The 25,317-nt window shown below is 44.3% G+C and overlaps 1 protein-coding gene across 2 annotated transcripts in view; it reads right to left on the bottom strand.

The window, feature by feature from the left end:
* Window positions 1–25,317, bottom strand: part of PDLIM3 (PDZ and LIM domain 3) — a 50,636-nt gene that overhangs the window by 4,339 nt on the left and 20,980 nt on the right. Inside the window, exons 2-4 of one of the 2 annotated variants that reach the window (XM_088478779.1) lie at window positions 14,492–14,643; window positions 10,313–10,397; window positions 5,280–5,467 (exon numbers count right to left, since the gene is read on the bottom strand). In XM_088478779.1, the coding sequence (XP_088334905.1) occupies window positions 5,280–5,467; window positions 10,313–10,397; window positions 14,492–14,643 (425 nt within the window). Of the gene's footprint in view, window positions 1–1,221; window positions 1,290–5,279; window positions 5,468–10,312; window positions 10,398–14,491; window positions 14,644–25,317 lie in introns of both variants that reach the window. The other variant, XM_088478778.1, reaches the window with a different exon arrangement.

Below are 25,317 nucleotides of genomic sequence, written 5' to 3'. Positions count from 1 at the left end.
TAATATACGTTTATTCTAAAGATGGTTATTTCTTTTATAGTTGTTAATTCTCTGATGAGCATGCAGATCAATGGTAGAACCTGTTATGGCAAGCAATAGAGCGTAATCTTGTGTCTGATAGATGCCCTACATATACATGTACGAGGGTGGTTGAAGGTATGTAAGGTAACAAGACCTCTCACATGTGTAATATTCTCCATTTCATCCTAATTTCCGGCCAGAGCAGGTAGACCACTGCTTCTCCTCATGGCCATTGTACTGCGCCTCATATCAGTCATGTTGTCCCATCATTAGTTGTAAGATGCCGGGCCTCAAGGTGCATAGTGTGATCAGATCTCTGTGTCTAAAGGGCACATCAGCAACTAATGTAATATCATGCAAATAGGTTTGGTTTGTTGCACTGCCTTTGATAACGCCAGGCCACACTCATCGAACCGTACACGTAGGCTATTGTGGCGTTACCATTGGGAGGTAATGGACCATCCTCACTACAGCCCTGACCTTGCACCAAGTGATTTCCAACTCTTTTGCACTATGGTGGAAGGCGATTCACAACCGACGGTGAAGTTCAGCAAGCTTCAGGCACTCGACACTGCTTTCTTCTGGGATAGATGCCTTTGTGTACCGTTGGAATAAATGCTTAGACAGGTATGGGGACTATGTGGAAACATAATCTGTACCAAGGCCATACTATTGATTATAGTTGAACATATTTACGCAAGAGGTCTTGTTACCTTATTTAGTGAACCACCCCTCAATGCATGCTTACAGTAAAAGCACTGGTCATTTAGTGAATATGAGCATGGTGGCCATAGTGTGTGAATTTAGCAGTCTTTTTTACAGTGTGCTGTTTATATTCTGACAACAACCATATTTGAACTGACAAACTTTATTGATATTTTGCATAGGCAAGCGCTGGACAGAGTTGCAGGTACATGTGCCTGGGGTATCCTGTAGATTAGAAATACCATTGAAAGAAAAAGCTGTAGCTGCACAAACATAGTTGTACGGATTTTAGGAGTGAGATTTATAGATTGTTTGGATGTATGTACTGTATTGGCATAGTAAGTATAATGTGAATATGTTGATTAAAGGAGATGCTTTTATCCCATTGGTCATATAGCGTGCCTCCCCCAGTGTTTGATTCACACTGAAATGTTATTGGTGCTACAATGATCTATATCAGCATGCATAAACAGACATAGTTCAAATCATTATAACCTGCTTCTGCCTGGAAGTATAAAAGGCTTAGGCCTGATATTATGCTTGTGTTCAAAGTATCCCAAATCCTGTAGGACAAAAAATGTTTGGTATAATTCAAATGGAAGCTGTATCAGCGAATGCAACATGTTCATTATTTAGCTGCAATGGACATATTTTAAAAGCCAACATATTATTAACTTACAAGAACATAATTAGAAACCTTTCCTAGAATAAGCTATGAAAATGTATACATATGGAGGGGCTTATGTAATAGGGTTCAATCTGGAGCCGCTGCGGGAACTCCTGCGAGTCTTCCCGTATTTTTAAGGCGTCAATCATTTAAAGGCAAAAGCAAGCTGGTTTTGCCTTTTAAAATGATTGCCGCTTTAAAAATAAGGGAAGACTTGCAGGAGTTCCCGCAGTGGCACCAGATCGCACCCTATTACATAAGCCCATGAGTGCATACTTGCCTGCTTTTGAAAAAGCAGTTCAGGGAGATAGTAAAAGTAGAACCTATGAGCGCGGTGGTAAAGTGGGCGTGTACTGCTACATCTGAGGGGTGTGTCATAAAATTCACTGACGTCCAAATGTAAATGAGCCCCAAAGGAGGTAGTAAGATATGTTTCATGATGAAAAAACACTAATACTTTAGGGCTTGCTCATATATTGTGTTTTACAAGGGGTTCCATATAAGTGTCCAAGAGAAACCTTATATGAATATGCATGTAGCCATAGGGATCACTGTGCCTTACAACCAATGCAGGGAAATGGCACTGATTATACCATCTAACATCTACATAATGGGGTAAGGTGCAATCTGGGGGATTGCTAGATTCTTCAGGGAGTCAGGGAGATGGCTACTATTTCAGAGTTGGCATGTATGCACGAATGTTTACCTGCAAATAGAGAAAAGTTAATATTAAAATATATTAAAAGTTGTTTATTGAGCAGCTGTATCTGTCTCGGAATGCACTGGCCATAAAAGTGCTTTTTCACATGAAAAGTCCCCACAATAATCTCTTTACAATAATAGTAATTTGATGGGAGTCTGTATCCTTAGGACAGCATTCACTCTTATTTACCAGGAAGCTGGCTTTCACATATAGGGTCTCTAATAATCTAGTGCTTTTTAGACTACACGTGGGCTATAGTTGAACTTCATTTTATCAATGTAGTTCATTAAGAAAATGTATCAGTGGAGTTAATTGATAACACTGTAATTCATTTATTACCCACGTGGAGTGTAAACACAAGTGTCCAATCAAAGCTGCTTTCGCACACTGTAGCCAATCAGAAGGAAGCCACTCTGATTGGATACCTGTGGTTTTAGACTATGACTATTAACCCCTTCCCTCGCCATCCTTAGGGCCTGATACAGAGATTTATGCTAATGCCGCTGCAGCTGCAAATTTGTACGCAGTGGCTTCGCGAAAATATGCAAATGTCGCAGCCCCGGGGATTTGTATGGGGACGCCTACCAGTAGCTTCACAAATCCAAGCAACTGCGCAGCTCGGTCACAGATCACTATATTATCTGATTTCTGAGTTACCCTATGGTTGTGCATTCTGGTCGCCAGTACTGAGACGTCGGAGCCATTTTAACTGCATATGGGGTCGCAGGGAAAACCAACCCGGAATATGGGTTTGAGTCACCACCTCCTTGTTGCCGCCCACAAACTGTCCCTGCCTGTCTATCACTTTGCAATTAAATCCTGACTGTGAGCAACATCGGTAATAAAACTTGATGCATGCGTGATGCTCAGACCACCGATAATTGCTCAACTGCATAAACATCGGTGTTGCATCTATCTCACAGTCAGGCCCTTAGTGCTGTCATCATTCTGACCAGACTGAGCCTGGGGCCCCCTGTGGCAGTGATGCTGCAGTCTGACCAGGCAAAAACGACATAGCCTGGCGCTGGCAGCAGCTTTAAGTGGGGGGCCAATGTAGGTCCCTATTGCAATCTGGTAAGACTATGATCGCATTTCATCATATTTGCGTGTGTGTTTGGGGTAGCTGCTACTATGTTTGTTTTTTTAAATGACCCTTGTACAAATCCATACTGATGGTCATCATCATCATCAGTAAATGTCTTTACATAAAGGCTTGAGTAGCTGCAAACTATACAACTACTAACTGGTTTATCTGTAAATGTGGTCTAATCGGAATAGGCTGAAACTCAAGGGGCCTTGCCACACTTACAGCTCCCCTTAATATACATCAGTAGAATATGCATGCATCAATCTGCCTCTTTCAGCATAGTGGCCGTAAGTAATATACTCTAAATTCCATGTTATGTTACTGAGCAGTAGACGTACAGTGGGCCTCATTTAGCTGTGCGCTGCTGAACACAGATTCCCTATAGTCGGGAATCTGCGCGTTAGTATGACCTGTTCTGCACATGTGCAGATCGGGTCCTGCGTGATAGGACGCAAAGCGGCTGTGATTGACAGTCTGCTGCCATTTGGGGGGACGGGGAGGGGTGGCGATGGCCTCCATTTTAAAAAAAATGGGGGGGGAAGAGGCCAGCCTCTTTTGGACATCTGCGATGGCCCTATGGTCACTCAGCCGGCCAAGGACCACACAGATAATCCGATGCAGCGTCCGTGGACGCATCTTGGATCATTAATGCATGGAGGAGGCATGACGCCTCTTGCTGCATAAAACATAATAGCAAAGATGGAATTGCAAAGCTGCTTGCATGCATCCAGTGCTGAATCACCCCCAGTAAGTCCATTTTGAAATTGTGCCCCACATGTATGTGCCATGACCCTGCTACACAGAGTAAATGGTGGAAGAACACCCACCCAAATACTAATATTGGTAAGGGAGGGTATTTAGTCCATGGCTTAATTAAGTGGAAATACCTTTTAAATGGCTGTATAATCTACAGGGGAATTCTGCAGAATGGTTTTTAATGCACAACCAACTAAAACAAATTTTTGTAGGTTATACACTACAGTATTACAGTGACAGCAGCGAGTACAGCACCAATGGAACATGGCAGGCAGTGAGGTACCCATCGAATTAGGTTTGAAAGCCATATTCCAGGTAAGTAACAGACTTCATAGGGCCCAATTCATAGGGTCACAACTGTGCCAATCTTCCGTACGCCATCTGCGACTGGAATTGAAATGCTAGCATCCATCCGTAATCTGACTTGCAAGGATTTCGGTAGCCCCCATCTCTCCATTCACTATAGTAGCTGTCATCAATATTACTGGCACTTACCCCATGCTTGGTGCTAGAGATCCGTCTGAAATTGATGTAACTCAGAATATGATGTAATATGCCAATACGCTAGTGACACTCCCATGAGAGGGTTCTCCTCCATACCCATTTCACGTACAGAGAGTATGGCTGAGTACCTTCTGTGTCAGAGTCGCTCTGAGATATGCAGGGATGCGCATGTGAGATAAACTCGCTAGATGTGGCCACGTTGGGACCTGCATGCAACTCCGAATCACGCCCAAAGGATTATATAAGACCTGGAATTTCCATTTTGGGCAGAGTAAGGATGTAAATGTGCTATACTCTCTGTAATAGTGCTATAATTCAGTGTGTAAGAACTATAATCACACCATACAAATATGTCATAAATCACAGCTTTGTTATGGAAATTGTTCATTGTTGACAAAGATAAAATGCATAATTAGATTGTAATAGATAAGGTTTGACATCTTAAGCTGGGTACATACTATACTATGTATCTACCCAGCGATGGTGCGACACAATGTAACAATATATTACACACGCTGTACACATTACACAATCCGATGTACGACCACGCGATATATCGTTACATGCTGCATTTAGCAGCATGGCGTCGGTCATTGAATGTCCCATCTGCTGTGCAATAGAGCGTATACAATATAGTTCTGATTATCATTTACATTTGCAGCTTTAATTTCCCTGCCTGGTTCCCCGTTAGCACTCTAATATGGCTGTTTTACAACAAGGCCTGTGCTTCAGTACATATAACCTGAAATAAGAGTTAGCATGTTATCCTATTTGTAATCAATTAATACATTTTCCATGCATGGGAAATTCGTGCACGCAAGCATATAACTACTTACATTTCATCTGAATTTGGTATAAGACCCCTCATCTGTCCATGGAATGCATCTTTAATGTTGCCAGATGAGTACAGCCCAATCGGGGTGTTATAGGAAGAACTCACAACCTGCTTTTTGTCACCAAGGTTTGCTCCTGCTACAAATGGTTGTGCTCTTCTATTATGAGCTGTACCAATAGGCTTGAACTCCTGTAAACATTTGGATAAAACACACCAAAGTGCAATTCATGCGGATTAAACACACAAGCAAGCCACACTGATTATATTGCACACATGACAGATGTCTAACACTGCAGTCACTTCATGAGTGATATGTGAAATTGCCCAGATAATTTTTTTAATATACTGTCATCTATACACTGATCATACCCTTTTCAAAAAATATATATTTGGCACGGCTATTACGTCACTTGGCAGTCTGAGAACACAGTTTACTGCAAGTCAAACACTTTATATTCCCCCAACTATCACTACACAACGCATTAAATCGCCATATCGCACTGACTGATGGTCTGAGCCCTGTTATGAGTAATATTACTTGGAATGTCAGTCTGTATTTGTATGGAGTATTAATTCATGCTGTAGTGACTTGCCGCACATGGCTTTCTTGACAACCAATAGAAACAAGAGAGGTGGAGTCTGAATAAAAAGGGTAATGGCAGGTAAGGTACAGATGTGTCCTTATACGTCTTTGCTGCAGTTGCGCTAAGAAGCTCCTCTCAACGCACTAGGTCCCATGAGACTCTGCCAGCGTCGGGCTTTTTTTGCATATTTTTTTTGATGAAAGGGCGTCTACGTTGCAATTCGATGCGACCAGGATGCACCAGCAGACTGTGCTGCTTAATTTGATATGTGACACTTGTATATCCGTGTGTGACTGAGTCTCTGAATCTGTATACGAAGTGCTACAATGTACGGCCGCAGCTATTTCCATTTCAAGTTCCATTGTGCTTCATATACAGACTCCAGATATACAAGTGTAACATACCAAATGAATCAGTACAGTCTGCTAGTGCTTCGTAGTCGCATCGCATTATGACTTAGACGCATTTTCAGCAAGAAAAAGACACCCGACGTTAGCAGAGTAGCACGGGACCTAGCAGCTCACTAACGCCAGGCAAGTCAGGCTGCGTGGCGTATTGAGGCTAGGTGTATGAGGATACATCTGTATTTTCATTTAGAATAAACTGTGCACAGAGTGAGATTGATAACTAGGCATGTCACCCAATTGTAAAGTGCAACGGAATGTGCCAACGCTATATAGGTCAATGCTAATAAATACTGTCACAGCTGACACAGCTTATATTTTTCTTTATATTTTCCATTTAAAGATTCATTTAACTGAATTTGTGTTTTTGAAACACTCCATTAGGACCTGCACCTGCCTTATTGGATGCTGGGCACAGCTGTACCCTGTAGATTTGTAATGACCACTTTCCCTGCTGCCAAATGTTGAGCATTTATTGTTATATTGTCTAAAATGTCCCTGGTTATGTATCCATATGCAATAATTAGCTTTCATTATGTGGTATGTCTGCTAATATTAGATCAAAAGCATAGAGAAGGAGCACAGAATTTTGGCCAGCCTAGTGGCCCAAAGGTTAGCTTTGTTGTCTCACAGCACAGGGACTATGGGTTGAATTCCAACTAGAGACCCATTTGTGTGGAGTTTGTATGTATACCTGGGGGGGTTGTTTTGGTCACTCTGGTTTCCATCCAAAAACATACGGTAGATTATTTAGTTTCTGACAAGTTGTAGGCAGTGGCGGATTTCCCATGAGGCACCTTAGGCATGTGCCTAGGGGAGTAACTTGCTGGTGGTGGCACAGCAGTCTGCCAGCACCAGAGCCCTGGTAGGCCGCTGACCTGATGGAGCAGCCCAGAGGCCGCGCGATCCTTTTTTTTGTCATTACGGCTTATTTATTTTGCCACTGGCAGTGGGACGCAGATGGTAAATTATGGTGCGGGAATTGGGGTGGTGTGATTGGGGCTGTTGTAGTGCAAAGGTACTGGCCCCGACATAAAGGGGCAGAGCCGTCAGTGATGTTATGTGAATGGCTGGTGGGCAGGCGGCCAATGTGAGGGGAGATGATGCTGCCCGCTAAATCCACCCCTGGTGGTAGAGAATAAACAATGTAAGTTCCACTATGGCAGGGACTGATGTTGAAGACTACATATTCTTTGTAAAGCACTGCATATGTGTGCACTATATAAATAACTACATAAATCTATTTTATCAGGAGACAGAAAAAGTCAGTAATCAAGAGTTGTTCTTTACTTTGTATGAAATGCCGTTTGCACCTTCCAGAAATACTAGGTGGCAAAATATGTTTCTAGGTGTATTCTGACCAATGTAATAATAGGACATAACACACATCTACTGTATAACTATCAGCTTGTTCCACATTAAGGAGCAACAACTCCTTTTATGTATGTAACAGTTCTGCAGCCAAATGTATCAAACTTTGTCCATGGCAAAAGCAGCTGCTGGTTAGAAGCTGCCTTAAGGCGGGTATCCACTACCCGATTAAAATGAGCGATTGAACGATAATGAGATCGTTATCGATCAATCGTTCATTAATCGTTCACAAAACGGCCATGAAAATGTAAAAAACGGCTAGCGATGCGCGCTCCCGCTGGTCGTTTTTGACATCTATCATCGCCTGAACATGCTGGTCCATCTGCCGATAATGCCAGATTGCCCATGTTCAGGGATGAGGGAGGGTGCCTGCACTGAACGACTGATCGTTCAGTGTAGGCACAGCACAGACTGTGAAACGTGCAGTCTTTTCAAAGTCTGCTAGTGGATGTGCCCCTTTTGCTTGTTGCAAGCAGCAAATATAGCCCAAGATTGAGTCCATAGTATGGATATATAAGATATACTAATGATCTTTAGTGTTTCAGATGCTGCTAAGCCCAGATTTGCAGAAAAGTCAAGGAAGTCCTCGCTAGGTCGACAGAAGTGTTTTCATTTTATTTTTTTTACCTAATACCCCTCCCATTTTCACTTGTTCACCATAATTGGAGAACTGGGAACCATGCCTGGGACACCTGCACTGTTGATATAATCTGAGCGTAGGCCTGATTACTAAGTAGGCCACTTCAGAGACTTGTTCAAAGTCCCAGGGCCAGTAGTTATTGCCCTCGAACTTCAGGTCACCATTTCTGTTACATATCAGAGTCCCAGTGTAATAACTGCTGGCACAGGAACATCTATGGCCAGGTGTTATGCAATTGCCGTAGGTTCTGCTTAGGCCTTCTCAGGACCCCAATAGCTCAGGTAAGGTCGGTGGCAGATTACTTTAAAAAAAAAAAAAAAAATAGTCAAAAGTGAAATCAGCCATTCATTTTAAACAGTCTGCCTCTAGGTGTCTTTTTATCCAGGATATAGATTAATCGAGTACATCGACCAGGGTATGAGCTGCTCGCTATTCTTGTGGTTGCTTTTTGCTACCACAATTTTGCGAGCAGTTCTGGCTTAAAAAAAACCCAGTGACGTGGTCAATGACGCTGCTGTTTTAATTATGCACACCCATAAAACGCCCGTTTTGACCTTTAGGCACGCCTGCGATCGGATTTCCACTCCCCGTTTTCAAGCACCTTCCCCTGTTACCACCCACATATGCCTCATTCTGTCACTCAAATTATCAGGCATTCGCTATTTTGCGAGCACATGAATTTCGACCGCACTGACTGGTTCGTGCATGCGTATAACGATCCGTACACATGCGCAGTTGGCCAAACATCGCTTGGAGCGAACGAGCTGCCGCTTACGAGTGGCTCTGAATCAGGCCCATAGTGCCATGCTCAGGAAATTAAGGGCCTGATTTAGAGCCGGAAGCAATTAGCGCTCGCTCGTCCCGAAAATAGGGGTGGCTATTCAAATGAACCGTTCGCTGTTTGCGGTCTGTTGACGCCTCTTGTTCTGAACGAGCGAACAAAACTTGCGGTCGTTTTTGGAGAAACTACGCCCCCTGGCCGCTCGCATCCTACGTCATGTCCGCTATTTATTAGATTAATCGAGTACATCGACCAGTGTATGAGCTGCTCGCTATTCTTGTGGTTGCTTTTTGCTACCACAATTTTTCGAGCAGTTCTGGCTTAAAAAAAACCCAGTGACGTTGTCAATGACGCTGCTGTTTTAATTATGCACACCCATAAAAGGCCCGTTTTGACCTTTAAGCACCCCTGCGATCGGATTTCCACTCCCCGTTTTCAAGCACCTTCCCCTGTTACCACCCACATACACCTCATTCTGTCACTCAAATTATCAGGCATTCGCTATTTTGCGAGCACATGAATTTCGACCGCACTGACCGGTTTCACGCATGCGTATAACGATCCGTACGCATGCGCAGTTGGCCAAACATCGCTCGGAGCGAACGAGCTGCCGCTTACGAGTGGCTCTGAATCAGGCCCTATGTTCTATCTGGCTCCTACCAGCTTGTACACCAGTAGACCTGTAACATGTAGAGAACCAAGCTAGGGAGCAAGCATAGTGGTGTGAGTGTATTAATGCTTGCACGGGTTAGACTTTACATGCAAATGCTTCTCTGAATACGTAATAACAATAGAGTACTAGCATATAACATGTTGCAGTGGGGAAAATTTCTATTGAGAACCATAATATACATATATGTTATGCTCGGGTTGCACTATTGTGAGTGCAGGGGGTGAGTCATCTACAGGGCCCAGAGGTGAGCAGGACCTGCCAGAGCCAGATAACCCCTCATTCTGCTGCTGCTCAGCTCTCATGCTCAGAAGATTCCCCAGTCTACATTACTGATAACAGAGAAAGGCATTGCTGAGCTACTGCCCTTAGCACCCAGCGATGTACAGTTCCACATCTGGTTATACTGACCAAAATATAATGGGGTATATAAATAAGGATTTCCCAGGTCTTCATCAACATTTTATCTTACATTATTGTACAGTAAGCGTCTTACATATAAAGCATCTACATGTTCAGATCATTTCCATACAAAACCACCTCATCTAAGAAATGAGTTTGCTAATATACTGGCTGCTATTTACCTGTGGTTCAGCTTCAAGGTTTATGTTATAGGGATTTGTTTTGCCATCTTCACATACTTGTGGAGACCACATCCTAGTTTCAGCTCTACAAATAAAAATACAACGTAAGATCCATGTACTTAATTTGCTTTCTGCTGTATTATAAAGTGTTAGATCTTAAAATCTACAAGTCAGTTTCTTAATCATTGAATTTATTACAGGTCTATGTACTAAAGCTGGGTGCACCCCGTGATGCGATGCCCTAATATATCGGGCAGGGGCGGTACACACTGCACAATATGGTGACCAACCGTCTGATATGCTGGGCACAGGCTTCATCCACTATGCCGGCATCGGCATCTGGATCGTTCCATCGGCCCTACGTACAGGCCGATGGAACGACCCCGGTGGACAACCCGTGGGAGTGCGCATGGTCGCGCATAGTGGGTACCCACTGGCCGATGTGGACGATATGTTGACCCGATTTGCGGTATCAGGCCGACATATCGTCGGTGGTAAGTGTTTGAAAAATGACTGTTAGGAGCTGATGTGTTGAAGGCGTCTATGTACTAAAAGGCTGGTTGTGTGTACTGACCTCATAAGGGATGGATCTGGCGGGGGTACACCCTTGCCGGTGCCGGCAGCAACGGAGCGTCGCCGGGGGGTGGTTGGTAGTGGGGGCCATGCAGCATGGCATCGCTAGCGACATCCTCAGATCTTTGTACAAAAGATCTGAGGATGCGACAGTAGACCCACGGGAGCGCGTCAGTGGGTGTACTACACGATTTGAATGATGTGTCGGTCCGATGCATCGGAATCGCCAAATCGTTCAAAATATTATGTAGTGTGTACCCAGCATAAGCCTTATAAAGAGATAAAGTGGACGGAGATAAAGTACCAACCAATCAGCTCCTTACTGTCACTTTACAGGCTGTGTTTTAAAAATGACAGTTAGGAACTGATTAGTTGGTACTTTATCTCCGTTCACTTTATCGCTCTCCAAGGCTTAGTACATAGATCCCTAAATCACCAGCTCTCCACAATTCAAGGGACAAAATTGCATAATCTCTGAAATCACAGCTTTTTCAGTGATAAATATAGACCAGTTGAATTTTGGAAGATTGATTAAATGAAATCAATATTGAAAATCATTGAAATTGTTTTTAGAGGTTTCAAACACTTGAGATTATATCAAAGCCAGTATTATGGTAAAGAAAACCCCTTTTATGCCTATACAAGTACTGAAAAGGATGGGCTCATTAAGTAAAATGTTGTTTTCACAGGTGCGCTATTAGCCTTCTTTATATGATACGAATGGGAGAAGCCTTTTATTTCCAGTCTGCTATATAATGAAAAGACATAGTCACCCTTCTGGAGTTTTCTGGTATAGATTTTTTATTGGAGGGGGGGCAGGCATGCCTCCAGAGCCCTCCAGCAGCACCAGTTGGCTTATCACATCAATAGAGATTTAGGCCCTCATTCAGAGCCGTACGCTCTGAGCAGAGCGCACGCTCTGAATGAGGGCCGCCCTCCATGAAAATGGAGCGTCCTCCTGGACGCTCGTATAGCTGTGGGTCACCACCCACAGCCTATACGAGCGTGCATTTTGATGGCCGCGATGGTCTTGACCATCGCGACCATCGAAACTGCGAGCCGGAGCCTGCGGTTGAGGTTTTCAACCGCAAGCTCCGGAGTGATTTTGGCTCTATCAGAGCCAAAATCACTCCCACTGACATCACTAGTGATGTCAGTGGGCCGGCTTCTGACGGGAGGCGTTCCCATAGGAACTCCCCCGTCTGGGAGGCACGCCCCCGGCACGCCCACCAAAGGGGGCGTGCTGTCAATCAACATCGACAGCACGCCCCCTTTGATCAGACACAACGAGCGAAGGACTTTCCTTCGCTCGTCGCGTCTGGCGCATGCGCACGACGGAGCACCCTCCGTCGTGCTCATGCTCAGTGAAGAACATCGACCCACTTGCGAGCGGACAGCCGCTCACGAGTGGGTCTGAATCAGGCCCTTAGAGCCTTTAAGTGATTCATTTGTTAACATTTTGATTATGCCTCATTATGCCTACTATTTCTTAATGTAACTGTAGTGGGGACTTTCAATGTTCTGCACTTATGAATGAATTAACTAATCAAATACATGCTCAACATTTTCTTGATGTGATAATAAGCCAGTTGGTGCTACTTGTGCTGTCTCCGGACACAAATAAAAAAAATGCAGGATCATATGAAATAGATCCTCCAGCATAGTGTACAAATGTCAGACTATTCACAATAGTCAGACGCAGAGCTTTTCTCATTAATTTCAGTCTATTCATTTAAATGGGACTTTTACATGCAGTGCATATATTGAAATGAAAGGGCGCTTTCCCGAGATTATTAAACCTAGCTAAAATTAAAGGACATTCCTAAAAAATTCAGCTTCATAGATTACAAAGTTGTTACAAAGACCTCCGCTCCCCCTGTTAGCCTACATACAAACATGAATGCCCCCAACAAACGATCTTCTTTTCTTTTCTCCCAATACTAGTAGTCTGGGGAGCATCACCAACCATATCATCTATGTTAAAAAAAAATTCCCATTATTATTAAATGAGTTGGCAATATACACTATATACCCCTGATACCATGAGCATGTTAAATCTTCACATGCTAGGGTTAAAGGGACTTATCATGTGCGGACTAAACCCCATACCCATTTTATGAGCCTAGATAGAAACACCCTGAAACCACCCAGTTACACTCCTTTAGCCGCATGTGGAGATGTGACTGAGGGGTCTATGTACTAAGCAGTGTTAGAAGACAGAGTGAAAAGTGATAAGGTGCCAGCCAATCAGCTCCCAACTCTCATTTTTCAAACACAGCCTGTGAGATGACAGTTGGGAGCTGATTGGCTGGTACCTTATCACTTTTCACTCTGTCTTCTAATACCTCTTTTCCACCAAAAACCCAGGTCCGACCTGGGTTTTTGGACATGGTTCCAACCCTGGTCAGACCCATTTACTTCACCTTTGATCTGGGTTACTCCCAGGTCAGCCCTGTTCACACTGAACTCAGGTCTGCCCTGCTAAACCTGTGAGGTCATAAAAAGTGGGAGGTGACTGCTCCACAACCACCAATCAGCTAATTTTAGGCATGACCCAGGTCAGATAACCCGGGTTGCACCGTTTACACTGCACCATTACCCGGTCCATCCTGGGTCCAACCCTGGTAGCTACCTGGGTTGGATTGCTGGGTCACTTGACCTGGGTTATTTTTCAGGGACCCTTTTACACTGAGCTGCGACCTGGGTAGACCCAGCAAAAACCCAGGTTTTTGCTCTGGTGTAAAAGGGGTATAACACTGCTTAGTAAATAGACCCCTGAGTTTCATATGACTCTGTATCGCTCATACTTGTGTGCACGCTGCTCTGGAGCATCTGCATTGTGAATACAGAACACTGACATATAGGGGAATTCAATATGGAGCGAAAACTCAGTTTTTGCGTTAATATCGCACCTATGACGTCATTATCGCAGGTTTTAGTTTTACACTGTATTCAATTTCAAAGACTTTTCGCAGGTTCGAAAAGTCTGAAAAAAAACGGGGATAACTTTTCACCACTGAATAGGTGGCGAAAAAAAGTGCAGAATTGGGGTTTAGGGGTGCAGGCTTAAAAAAAATAGCCTGCACCCCAGGGAATGACATTTTAAAAATAACTGTGTCAAAAAAAAAAAAAAATATAGGGACACCCCAAAAAATTAATTTAAAAATTGGGGTGGAAAAAAAAAATGGGAAAAAAGTGTTTAAAAATAGGGAAATAGGTTCAGGGCTATTCTGCAAGTATGCGGCAGGTTTATTCTAGAATAAGTTATTAACGGCAGGTGTATAGTTGCAGAATTTTGAAACAGATAAAACTGGGAGAGAAATATAGATTTTTGTTGAATTTTAGTTGCTGCATACTATGTATTAGTTTGACTACTAATTAATTAGCATGGCTATAAGTAGCTATAAGTAGAAAGAGTATCGTAGTTGATCATATGTCTGCAACAGCTGTATGCTGTCCAGAACCATTTTGACCATTGCAGACTAAAGTCTCTTAGGTAAATAACACGCTGTGCTCAGTGATAATAACCGGTGTAGCCATACATTGGTATACTGTCACCTGTATGTCATGCTGGGCTGTTATCTGTCACAGTATGGATGTTTATACCTGTCAATCTTCAGGCAGAGCTGGTCTGTTGCAGCTTTAATCGTGTCCTGTGCCTCTGCATGCGTCATGTTATCGGTACTGTATCCATCGATAGCGAGGATCACATCGCCAGGGCACAAATTAGCAACAGAAGATTTACTTCCCGGTGTGATCTGAAAGAAACAATCATTTGTCTTCAACAAACACTCAGCAACATTTTCTCTTGCCCAGAGTAACTGATGTGTTATGTTGGTGACTAGCAAGTGTATACTTTATATACTCAATCTAACAGTCCAACATCTTAATCACACTGTGCTATGGGCCTGATTCAGAGATATGCACAAACCCGATAGCGTGCATATAACTCCAAAGGTTGCCGATTGGACGCAGCAGCAGATCACAGAAGCCGGCAGGAGGTGTCTATTTACACAAGATGCCTCCTGCGGCATTAGCATATTGGGCTGTGCAATAGAGTCCATCTCCGAATCAGGCCCTATAGCTATAGCCCTTAAACAAGTGGCTTCAGTTACTCTTTCTTCTCGGAAACCAGCACTATCTCAGCGGTGGCACGCTTCCTTCAAAACCCCTCCCTAGGGTAAATGTCATTGGCATAAGTCTTATACTGCTGCTGACTTCCTTAACTATAGTGCTGCCACCCATTTCTGGTGAAATGGTTTTGTCTCTGGCAGACATCATACTATTCTCTCCTCTCCGATCAGGCTTACATCCCCTACCCTCTCTTTAATACAATGAATCTTTTTTTGAACCTCACTGACCAACAACTTGCTTCCTCCTTCAATGCCTAGGTTCATAATATCCAATATGAAAACTGATTCACTTTCCCATTAACCAACCTGATCAGTTTCTTACCAGCTCCATCTATCACTTTATTATCATGTAACCACCAAAATGAAGTCTATAGCCTCATCTATTACCAATCTACAATCTGTAATTTATTTCTAATTTATTATCAAATACATGGAAAAAAAATAGAATGCAATTTCTTTCTTATACCCTCAAACCATTCCTTTCCTCACACAGACTATTGGACATTCATGCTTTCGTTCCCAACACTACAGAGACTGCACTGGCTGAGGTGGTCCGGTATTTGATCTCTACCAATACTGGCCTCTAATTCTCCTGACCTCTTGGTTTGATGTAATACTTTATGTAGAGTGCAGCCAGTCAAAAGGAATCGGTATGATATGGCGGCTGTCGGGATGCCTCCTGTCAGAATACCGGCAGCGGCATCCCGATGGATGGTATCCCGACAGGGGTCGGGTAAGTATACTTACCCCTCCCCCAATCCTAACCCTCCCTTCTGGTAGCCCAACCCTAACCCTCCCCGTTAATTCCTAAGCCTAAGTCCCCCTCCTTCATGCCTAAACCTAACCCTTCCCCCTTTGTGCCTAAACCCCCCCCCCAGTGGTGCCTGACCCTAACCCTCCCCCCAAAACCTAACGCTAACCCCGCTAACTGCCCTAACCCTCCCCCCCACGGCTAAGAGGACGGAACTTACCTCGTTCGGCCATCGGTCCGTCTGCTTTCCAGCGTCGGGATTAAGATAGGCAGTCGGCATTTCGACGCCTATCTTAACTCCCTTGTCGGGATATCAGATGACTACATCCCAGTCAAATATAGGAGCTATAGAATGGATGCAACCATTAATACCTTTGTATCTAATTTATCCTGCACACTTAGGTACAGTGGAACCCGTCTCTCATTATAAGTAACTGAGTAGCAGTGAATTAATTTCATGCCCCTGAAACCAATAAAAGGCAATTGACTAATAATAATTTTTTTTCTCTGATTACAGTATATGTTATTTCTTTTTCAGTGACTGTGTGTGACAGCAGACCACTTCTGGTAGTGACTATATAAATAGTTAAATGTTCCAGTACTTGCCCAGAGCCAGCTGAGAACTGTCATTCATAAGTATGGTCTTATCTGTGATTGAACTCCAAGTAAGAATCAGCGAAAGGTGATAGGTGCTTCTAATCACTGATTACATGTCTGGTGCAGCAGCCAAAAGTGAGTTCAGTAACATTTCTATGCAGTAAGTTGGACTGGTAAATTGCAGTCAGTCATACACATCTTTAACTATGAGGAAATGGAAAAGCACTATGCATATTATTATTATTATTATTATTATTAATAATTTATGCAGCACTGTCCAAAGAATATAGAGTGCATCCGGAAAGTATTCACAACGCTTCACTTTTTTCACATTTTGTTATGTTACAGCCTTATTCCAAAATGGAATAAATTTATTTTTGGCCTCAAAATTCTACACAAAATACCCCATACTGACAACGTGTAAAAAGTTTTTTTTAAATTTTTGCAAATTTTAATAAAAAAAAAAACACATAAGGTGCATACACACACAACGATTATTTGAACGATTATCGTTAACGATATCGTTTATCGTTCAATCGTTGAAAAAATCTTTCACTTTCTGAGTGAAAACGATGAAAGATTATCGTTCATGCACGTTCACATTTGTAGTTTGTAGTTCAGTCAGACTGGCCAACTCAACGATTATCATTAAGTTAATATGCAAAAATCGTTTGTAGTTCAAAAAAATCGTTCATTTACACTTTAAAAAATCTGACAGATAATCTGACAGATAATCGTTCAGAAAATCGTTGGTAACAAAATCGTTGTGTGAGTATGCAGCTTAAGAAATCACATGTACATAAGTATTCACGGCCTTTGCCATGAAGCTCAAAATTGAGCTCAGGTGCATCCTGTTTTTTCTACCGATCATCCTTGAGATGTTCCTACAGCTTAATTGGAGTCCACCTGTGGTAAATTCAGTTGATTGGACATGATTTTGAAAGGCATACACCTGTCTATATAAGGTCCCACACTTGACAGTACATGTCAGAGCACAAACCAAGCATGAAGTCCAAGTAATTGTCTGTAGACCTTCGAGACAGGATTGTCTCGAGGCACAAATCTGGGGAATGATACAGAAAAATATCTGCTGCTTTGAAGGTCCCAATGAGCACAGTAGCCTCCATCATCCGTAAATGGAAGAAGTTCGGAACTACCAGGACTCTTCCTAGAGTTGGCTGGCTGTCTAAACTGTTGACCAAGAACCTGATGGTCACTCTGTCAGAGCTACAGCTTTCCTCTGTGGAGAGACGAGAACCTTCCAGAAGGACAACCATCACTGCAGCAATCCACCAATCAAGCCTGTATGGTAGAGTGGCCAGACGGAAGCCACTCCTTAGTAAAAAGCACATGGCAGCCCGTCTGGAGTTTGCCAAAATGCACCTTAAGGACAGACCATGACAGACAAAGATTGAACTCTTTAGCGTGAATGCCAGGCGCTATGTTTGGAGGAAACCAGGCACCGCTCATCACCAGGCCAATACCATACCTACAATGAAGCATGGTGGTGTCAGCATCATAGTGTGGGAATGTTTTTCAGTGACAGAAACTGGGAGACTAGTCAGGATAGAGGGAAAGATGAATGCAGCAATGTACAGAGACATCCTGGATGAAAACCTGCTCCAGAGCGCTCTAGACCTCAGATTGGGGCAACGGTTCATCTTTCAGCAGGACAACGACCCTAAGCACACAGCCAAGATTTCATTTCAAAGGAGTGGCTAGAGGACATCACTGTGAATGTCCTTGAGTGGCCCAGCCAGAGCCCAGACTTGAATCTGATTGAACATCTCTGGAGAGATCTGAAAATGGCTGTGCACCGATGCTTCCCATCCAACCTGATGGAGCTTGAGAGGTGCTGCGAAGGGGGATGGGTTAAACTGCCCAAAGATAGGTGTGCCAAGCTTGTGGCATCATATTCAAAAAGACTTGAGGCTGTGATTGCTGCCAAAGTTGCATCAACAAAATTTTGAGCAAAGGTTGTGAATACTTATGTACATGTGATGTCTTTGTTTGTTTTTATTTTAAATAAATTTGCAAAAATCGCATAAAAACTTTTTACACGTTGTCAGTATGGGGTATTGTGTGTAGAATTTTGAGGACAAGAATGAATTTATTCCATTTTGGAATAAGGCTGTAACATAACAAAATGTTGAAAAAGTGAAGCATTGTGAATACTCTCCGGATGCACTGTGGGCCTGATTCAGAGCCGGACGCTCTGAACGAGCGCCCGCTCTGAATCAGGGCGTTTTTTTTTGGGGGGGGGGGGAAGCGGTCTCTTGGACGCTCGCATAGCTGTGGGTTACCATCCACAGCTTATGCGAGCGTCCATGATGATGGTCGCTATGGTCAAGACCATCGCGATCATCGGGCTTGCGACGAGACCCTTGCGGTAGGGTCTCGTTGACCACAAGCCCTGGAGTGATTTTGGCTCTATCAGAGCCAAAATCACTCCCACTGACATCACTAGTGATGTCAGTGGGGCCGGACCCAGACGGTAGGCGTTCCCATGGGAACGCCTCCGTCTGGGCAGCCACGCCCACGGCACGCCCACCAAAGGGGGCGTGTTGTCACTCACCATCGACAGCACGCCCCCTTTGGTGCGAGACCCCGAGCGACGGCTTCCCCGTCGCTCGCTGAGTCTCGCGCGTGCGCACGACGGAGGCGCCTCCGTCGTGTGCATGCGCATTTGGGTAACATCGACCCGCTTGCGAGTGTACAGCACTCGCGAGCGGGTCTGAATGAGACCCTGTATTCATTCATATCAGTCCCTGCCCCATTGGAGGTTACAATCTATGCTCCCTAACACACAGGTGCACACATAAATTCATAATAGTGTTAAATTGAGTATATGGGGCTGATGCAAAGTTGCACTCAAGCAACTGGGTGACAGTGACCAGTTAGCACATAGGCTAAGTTTAGTGACAATGGCGTTAGACGGGATTGTGGCAATGCTGAGTTGTGCGTACACAGAGTTCCGTCTGATTTCAGACACATCTCTTGCAGCAAGTATAGGGCTGGAGTAAGGGCCTGATTCAGTACCTGTACCGTGGCCGAGCCCCGGCGGCCCTGCCCTAGTTACGCCACTGCTTCTGCGTAAACATCGGTACAATAAACACACATCGGCCAGTCACGCAGCATTTACAAGAGGTCTGACCAGTAGCAGACACTGCAAGTCTACATGCACGCAGTGAGCTCTCATGCTGCATACGCAGTGGCTAATTTATGCACACCCCGGAGATAGTGTTCAAACAGACAGACACCTGCATTCTACTGACCACCCCCCTGTCACCACCCCCAAACTCTGAAAGCCTGTCACTCACTTTGCGATGGATTCCTCTGTGTGTCCGTAGTTGCAGTGCTTTCGCTGCGTACTCGTAATGCGGCTTTTACGCATGCGTGATAATAAACAATTGGTCGATGTGCGTCTGTAATTGCACTTGTGTACGCTACTGAAGCACGCCCTAAGTGCACACTAATAAGGATTACAACTATTTGGACATTGCAGGTGACTGTGAAGTACGCAGTCTTCTGATAGAAGCTATTATCCCACTAGCTGTTACATGGTGGTAAGCCTCCCTTTGGAGAAACACAGAGTCGCACAATGTTCTAAACTGCGACCTTTACTTGTTCATGTGATAAAATTGTCACTAAGCAACATTTTGGTTTTTATAGAATTATTTTGTAAGACTGGCCTTTATTCACATTGATTATGTAAAAAAAAAAAAAATCCCCAAAGGGTTTTATAGACCCTACATTTTAAGGTGTTCAATAAATGCTAGAAGCCTGACTTACTAGATTGTCATCAGTCAGGCTTCCATGTACTGTATATCCAGAAACACAAGATCAACGCCATATTTTAATGCTAAATAATGCAGAAAAAAAATACACTAAACGGGCAAGTAAAGAAGCAGGTGCTAAATAGGTAATATTATATGGTTAGAGGTCACAAAGAGTCGCTGCTTCTGAAATGAGGAACTGACAAACTCAAAACAACATAAACAACCAAGTAATACAGATGTGCTGGTTCTATCACAAAGTACTAGATACTGTACACATACTTCGCATATAGAAATGTATACAACATTTAGATTTTATTTAAAAAAATAAACAATATAACAAATGTCACATGTGAAGATCACTGATAGAAAGTATCATGATAAATATATAGAAATTGTAGCAGTCGATGCACAGTTTAATACTGTTATATTGGGAAAGATTTGTTAATACTGACATGTCGCTCTTCCAGGATAGCAATGTACTGTAAATAGGAGACTTTATATAAATGGCATCCAAGTCCAAATTATGGACTTGAAAAATGGCATCCAAATTATAAATGATAGTGCTGTCAACACATAAAAAGTAAAACCGCCTTTAATGGCTCAAAATGTGCTAAATACCAGTTGGCTTACCACAGGATAATTTCAGCTGGTAGACTGTAGATCTAAAGCTGGGTACACACTGGAGCAATATAGGAACAAATGCCCCTGAATGGGGATTGCCCGTACACACTGGAACGATGATGGAACAATCACTGTTCTGTCCTTTATTAACTTACTACAGGTTGCTAGCGTTATCGGTAGGTTTGATGTGCAGCACATCAAACCTAGCGACCGTGGGAGCGCGCAGTCGCTGGTACACACTGAGCAATATAGGCGATTTGACGTTACGAAAGGGAAAATCAGCCCAACATCGCTCCAGTGTGTACCCAGCTTAAGAGTCTTTTTTTAGATAAAGCAGTCAATTGAAAAGGTCACCAAATAGCCTTTAAGGTGTTTTTGCCAAACCTAGGGTGTCCATGATATGGGTATCATATAAAAGCAAATATATTTTGTGGCTTTTGGAATCGGCAGAGGCCCGGCATGTTTCTTCACTCTCTGATTTAAATCAGAGGTTTTAACAGAGGCAAGCGCTTCAGAATGGAGGACAAACTTAAAATGTGTAAGCTTGGAGGGGGTATCACCCAGCTCAACATGCAAGGTAAAAATAATACTGCACAGCATGTGCGTACTATGGGCCTGATTCAGAGATGTATAATCGATGGCAGGGAGGCTGTGCATGTGCAGAATGTGTCCTGCGAGATCACACGCAGTTCCTCCAAGCCATAGCATGGCCGTCTGGGGGCAAGGACAGGACGGCGCTGCCTGCGTTTCCAGAGCCCGGTTTTCTGGGAGTGCCGATGCCAGTTTATATCTTCAGACGCAGATTTACTGGCCTTGCTAGTGGGCAGGAGGTGGCCATTCTGAGTAAGCTTTGGCTTACTCAGATGGCCGATGCTGCATCCAAAGACTCAACTGCTGTGCAAAAGCGTACTAGTCTGAATCAGACCCTTTGTGCAAAAGCATGTAATAGGTAGTACAGTAGTATCTCTACAGGAGCATCCCTAACATTACAAGTTTGCACCATCTACTTGGATTGCGCCTAACTGATTCTCAGTATGTTTAATTATGCATCTAATATTTAGTAAATAGTTATGTGTTCTAATTATAGTTTTCTATAGTCTCTGTCAAGCCTGAGGGTTGGAGTTGGTCGGAACAGGCGTGGGAGGTTGTAGTGCAGACTTGGGAGGCGTGGATGAAGTTTGGAGGCTTGAGCCAAGAATTCTTCATGTATGATATGTGGAGTTAGGGAAACTGTAGAAGATGATGGGCCCGAAGGCGAGGACAGGAATGCAATGTCTTCATTTAACAGTGAGTAGGAATGAGAACTGGAGATGATGATACTGTATAGATGAAGAGAATAGGGTTGGGACTGATGATGCTGGATTGTTGAGTAGGACCGGAGTGACCGGTAATGCTGAACTGAAGAGCTGGATCAGTTTGAGATCGATAGTGATGAACTGGAGTTCTGAGTCAGTTGGAGACCGATGCGATGTACTGAAGTTCTGAATCGGTTTGAGACCGATGAAATTGCATTCCTGAAACTGTTTGGGAGCGATGATGAATGTATCGGATGGGACCGATGTTTGAAGATGACAGAATCGATGATTGAAGATATTGAATGAGACCGAAGATTGGAGGTATTTATGGTACCGATGATTGGAGGTATCGGATGAGATCGATGATTGGAGGTATTGAACGAGACCGATGTTTGAAGGTATTGAGGGGGTCATTCAGACCCGGTCGTTAGCGCCGATGCGCTCGGACTGGGTCGATGGCCCCCACAGAGCATGCGCCGGCGCCGTCGTGCGCATGCGTGACACCCGCTACGACCGACAGCGCTGGTCGTAGCGGGTCTCGATCCAAAGGGGGCGAGCTGTCGATGTTGATTGACAGCTCGCCCCATTTGGAAGGCGGGCCGGGGCGGTTGCAGCCCAAACGGAGGCCATGGGAACGCCTACCGTTTGGGGGAGGCCCCACTGACATCACTAGTGATGTCAGTGGAGAGCTTCCGGCTCAGACAGAGCCAGAAGCTCTCCGGGGCTTACGACAAGGGAGACCCTACCCTAGGGTCTTGTCGTAAGCCCCGATGGTCGCGATGGTCTCTGACCATCGCGACCATCACCGGAGCGGTCGTTAGAGCTGTGGGTGTTAACCCACAGCCTAACGACCGCAACAGAGGCGGGCGGTCAGGATGCAAGCGGCCGTCCAGTTTCTGAGCGACCACTTGCATCCTCCGACTGCATCTGAATGAGGCCCTGAATGTGACCGATGATTGGAGGTATCGGATGGGACCGATGATTAGAGGAATCGGCTGGAACCGATGGAGGCAGTTAAGAACAAGTCTCAGTGGTAAAACTCCACTGGAGTGCAAGATGGTATTGGGAGACTTGTATACCAGACTTTGAACTGGATATAATGGACTGGGGGCCTGATTCAGCAAGGATGCAGGGGGTAGGGGGGCGAACGCAGGTGTGCCAGTGTGTTGGGAAGGCGTGGCATGGGCGTGCATAAATTATCCACCGTGATAGCATACGCAGCCTGAGACCTCATAGCGTGCACTGAAATAAGCAATTCCTTGAGTAAGGTCTGACCTGACTTAACTGTGCGTATGGGTCTGATGTTGCCGATTATTTAGCTATGTTGGCCAAGTATACGTATGTGAGTAAGGGGAAGTGGGCGTGATCGCTATATGAATGCAAACATTTACATATGACCGCTGATATAAGCAACTGCGTTGCATGCGTATGAGCAGAATGGCGATCCGTGAATCAGGCCCTGGGACTGTTCAGATACTTAGTACCTGGGAGCTCAGCACAGAGCTGTAACTTCAGCAAGAAGCAACGTTGTACTGGCAACAGAGGCCATTCAGGAAATGGCATTTATAGGGAAGGATCCCCAGTGATTGGATGCTGTTTCAGCTGGTCTGGGAGCAGCGTTCTGATTGGAGGAATAGCATCAGGTGACAGAATGCTGCAGAGAGGCATCTCCATGCTCAGTGACAGGACACTGAGCGGACGGGGCAGGAGCAGCGCAGGTAGACCTCAGCACCACCTGGGAGCAATGTGCAGCATGAGCGGACCTCAGCGATAACCTGGACATGCACCAGAGAGGTAAGAAAGAGGTTTTAAGTGTCTGGAGTGTGACAGTCGCTTTTCAAGTAGTAAGATATTGTAGGTTTCACTAATCTAAATTTTAAGGGAATAAAAAAGTGTTAATATTGTCCCTGGAGTGTGTGCAAACAGCCTCTAAAATGTTGAATTCCTTTTATCGTTTACTCTTGGTCGCTAGTTTGACATGTAAATCTTTCCTTGCTTAAAATACTTATTAATGTGTTAATTGATTTCTGAGAGGTAGTTTCTCAGTAAGCAAATATGAAATGCTCACAGTAAATCGATCCGTCTTTAAGAGTAAGGATTAAGGCTAATGGCTCTTACACCACTATGAATAGAATGATCGTGTCTCTCCCGTTAGTATATATGACTTTTGCTTCACACTCTAGTCTAAACCAACAGGGTAACTAATGAATTTTTCCACATTTAGTTTCCATGCAGAGGAATAGTTACTGGGGTAATACAGTATTAGTACAGCAATAATTAAGAACCATCCCATAATAATAATGCAGCATAATTGTCCTCTGTTTTGACTCCACTCTAGATTATGACATGAACTAATGGTGGGACAGAGGCCCTGATTCAGAGCCGGACACTCTGAAAGAGCGCTCGCTCTAAATCTGGGCGTTTTTTTTGGGGGGGGTTTTGTGCAGCCTCCTGGCTGCTCACAAAGCTGTGGGTGACCACCCACAGCTATTGCGAGCGGCCAGGATGATGGTCGTGATGGTCAAGACCATCGCAACCATCGGGCTTGCGACGAGTCCCTTGTGGTAGGGTCTCGTGGCCGCAAGCCCCAGAGAGCTTCTGGCTCTAATAGAGCCGGAAGCTCTCCCACTGACATCACTTGTGATGTCAGTGGGGCCACCCACAAACGGCAGGTGTCCGCTTGGGAACGCCTCCGTTTGTGAAGCCACCTCCCGGCCACGCCTACCAAACGGCGCGAGCTGTCAATCACCATCGTCGGCTCGCCCCCTTTGGTGCGAGACCCGGAGCGACGGAGCAACCGTCGCTAGCCGGGTCTCGCGCATGCGCACGATGGAGTCGGCTCCGTCGTGCACATGCCCAGTGGGCAAACATCGACCCGGTTGCGAGCGCTCAGCGCTTGCGACCAGGTCTGAATCAGGCCCCGAATTCAATCTGAACACTGAATGCTTCAATCTGTTTGATGCTCACGGGGCTGATTCTGGTTTAGATGCATAAAGTCGAAATAAAAAGCTAAAAAAATAACGACGCATGTAAAAATAATGCACAAGTATGCATACTGTATACTCAGCTGGAAGCATGTCAGGATGTGTCTAGCTGTGCACCAGTAGCAAGTTTTTGTAAAGCATAAATCAGACACACTTATATTTGTTCTGATAGCTAAATATACATTCACTATTAGGTCTTATTTAGGTAACAAAGATAAATCTATAATACAGCAGGTATAATCTTCCTTCTAGTGTATGAATGAAAGTAACAA

This window comes from Taudactylus pleione, unplaced genomic scaffold (assembly GCF_031769625.1).
Source record: "Taudactylus pleione unplaced genomic scaffold, aTauple2 ptg000218l, whole genome shotgun sequence".
Lineage (NCBI taxonomy): Eukaryota > Metazoa > Chordata > Amphibia > Anura > Myobatrachidae > Taudactylus > Taudactylus pleione.
The sequence above is the reverse complement of the archived record's forward strand: the minus strand, read 5'-3'. Positions and strand labels throughout refer to the sequence as shown.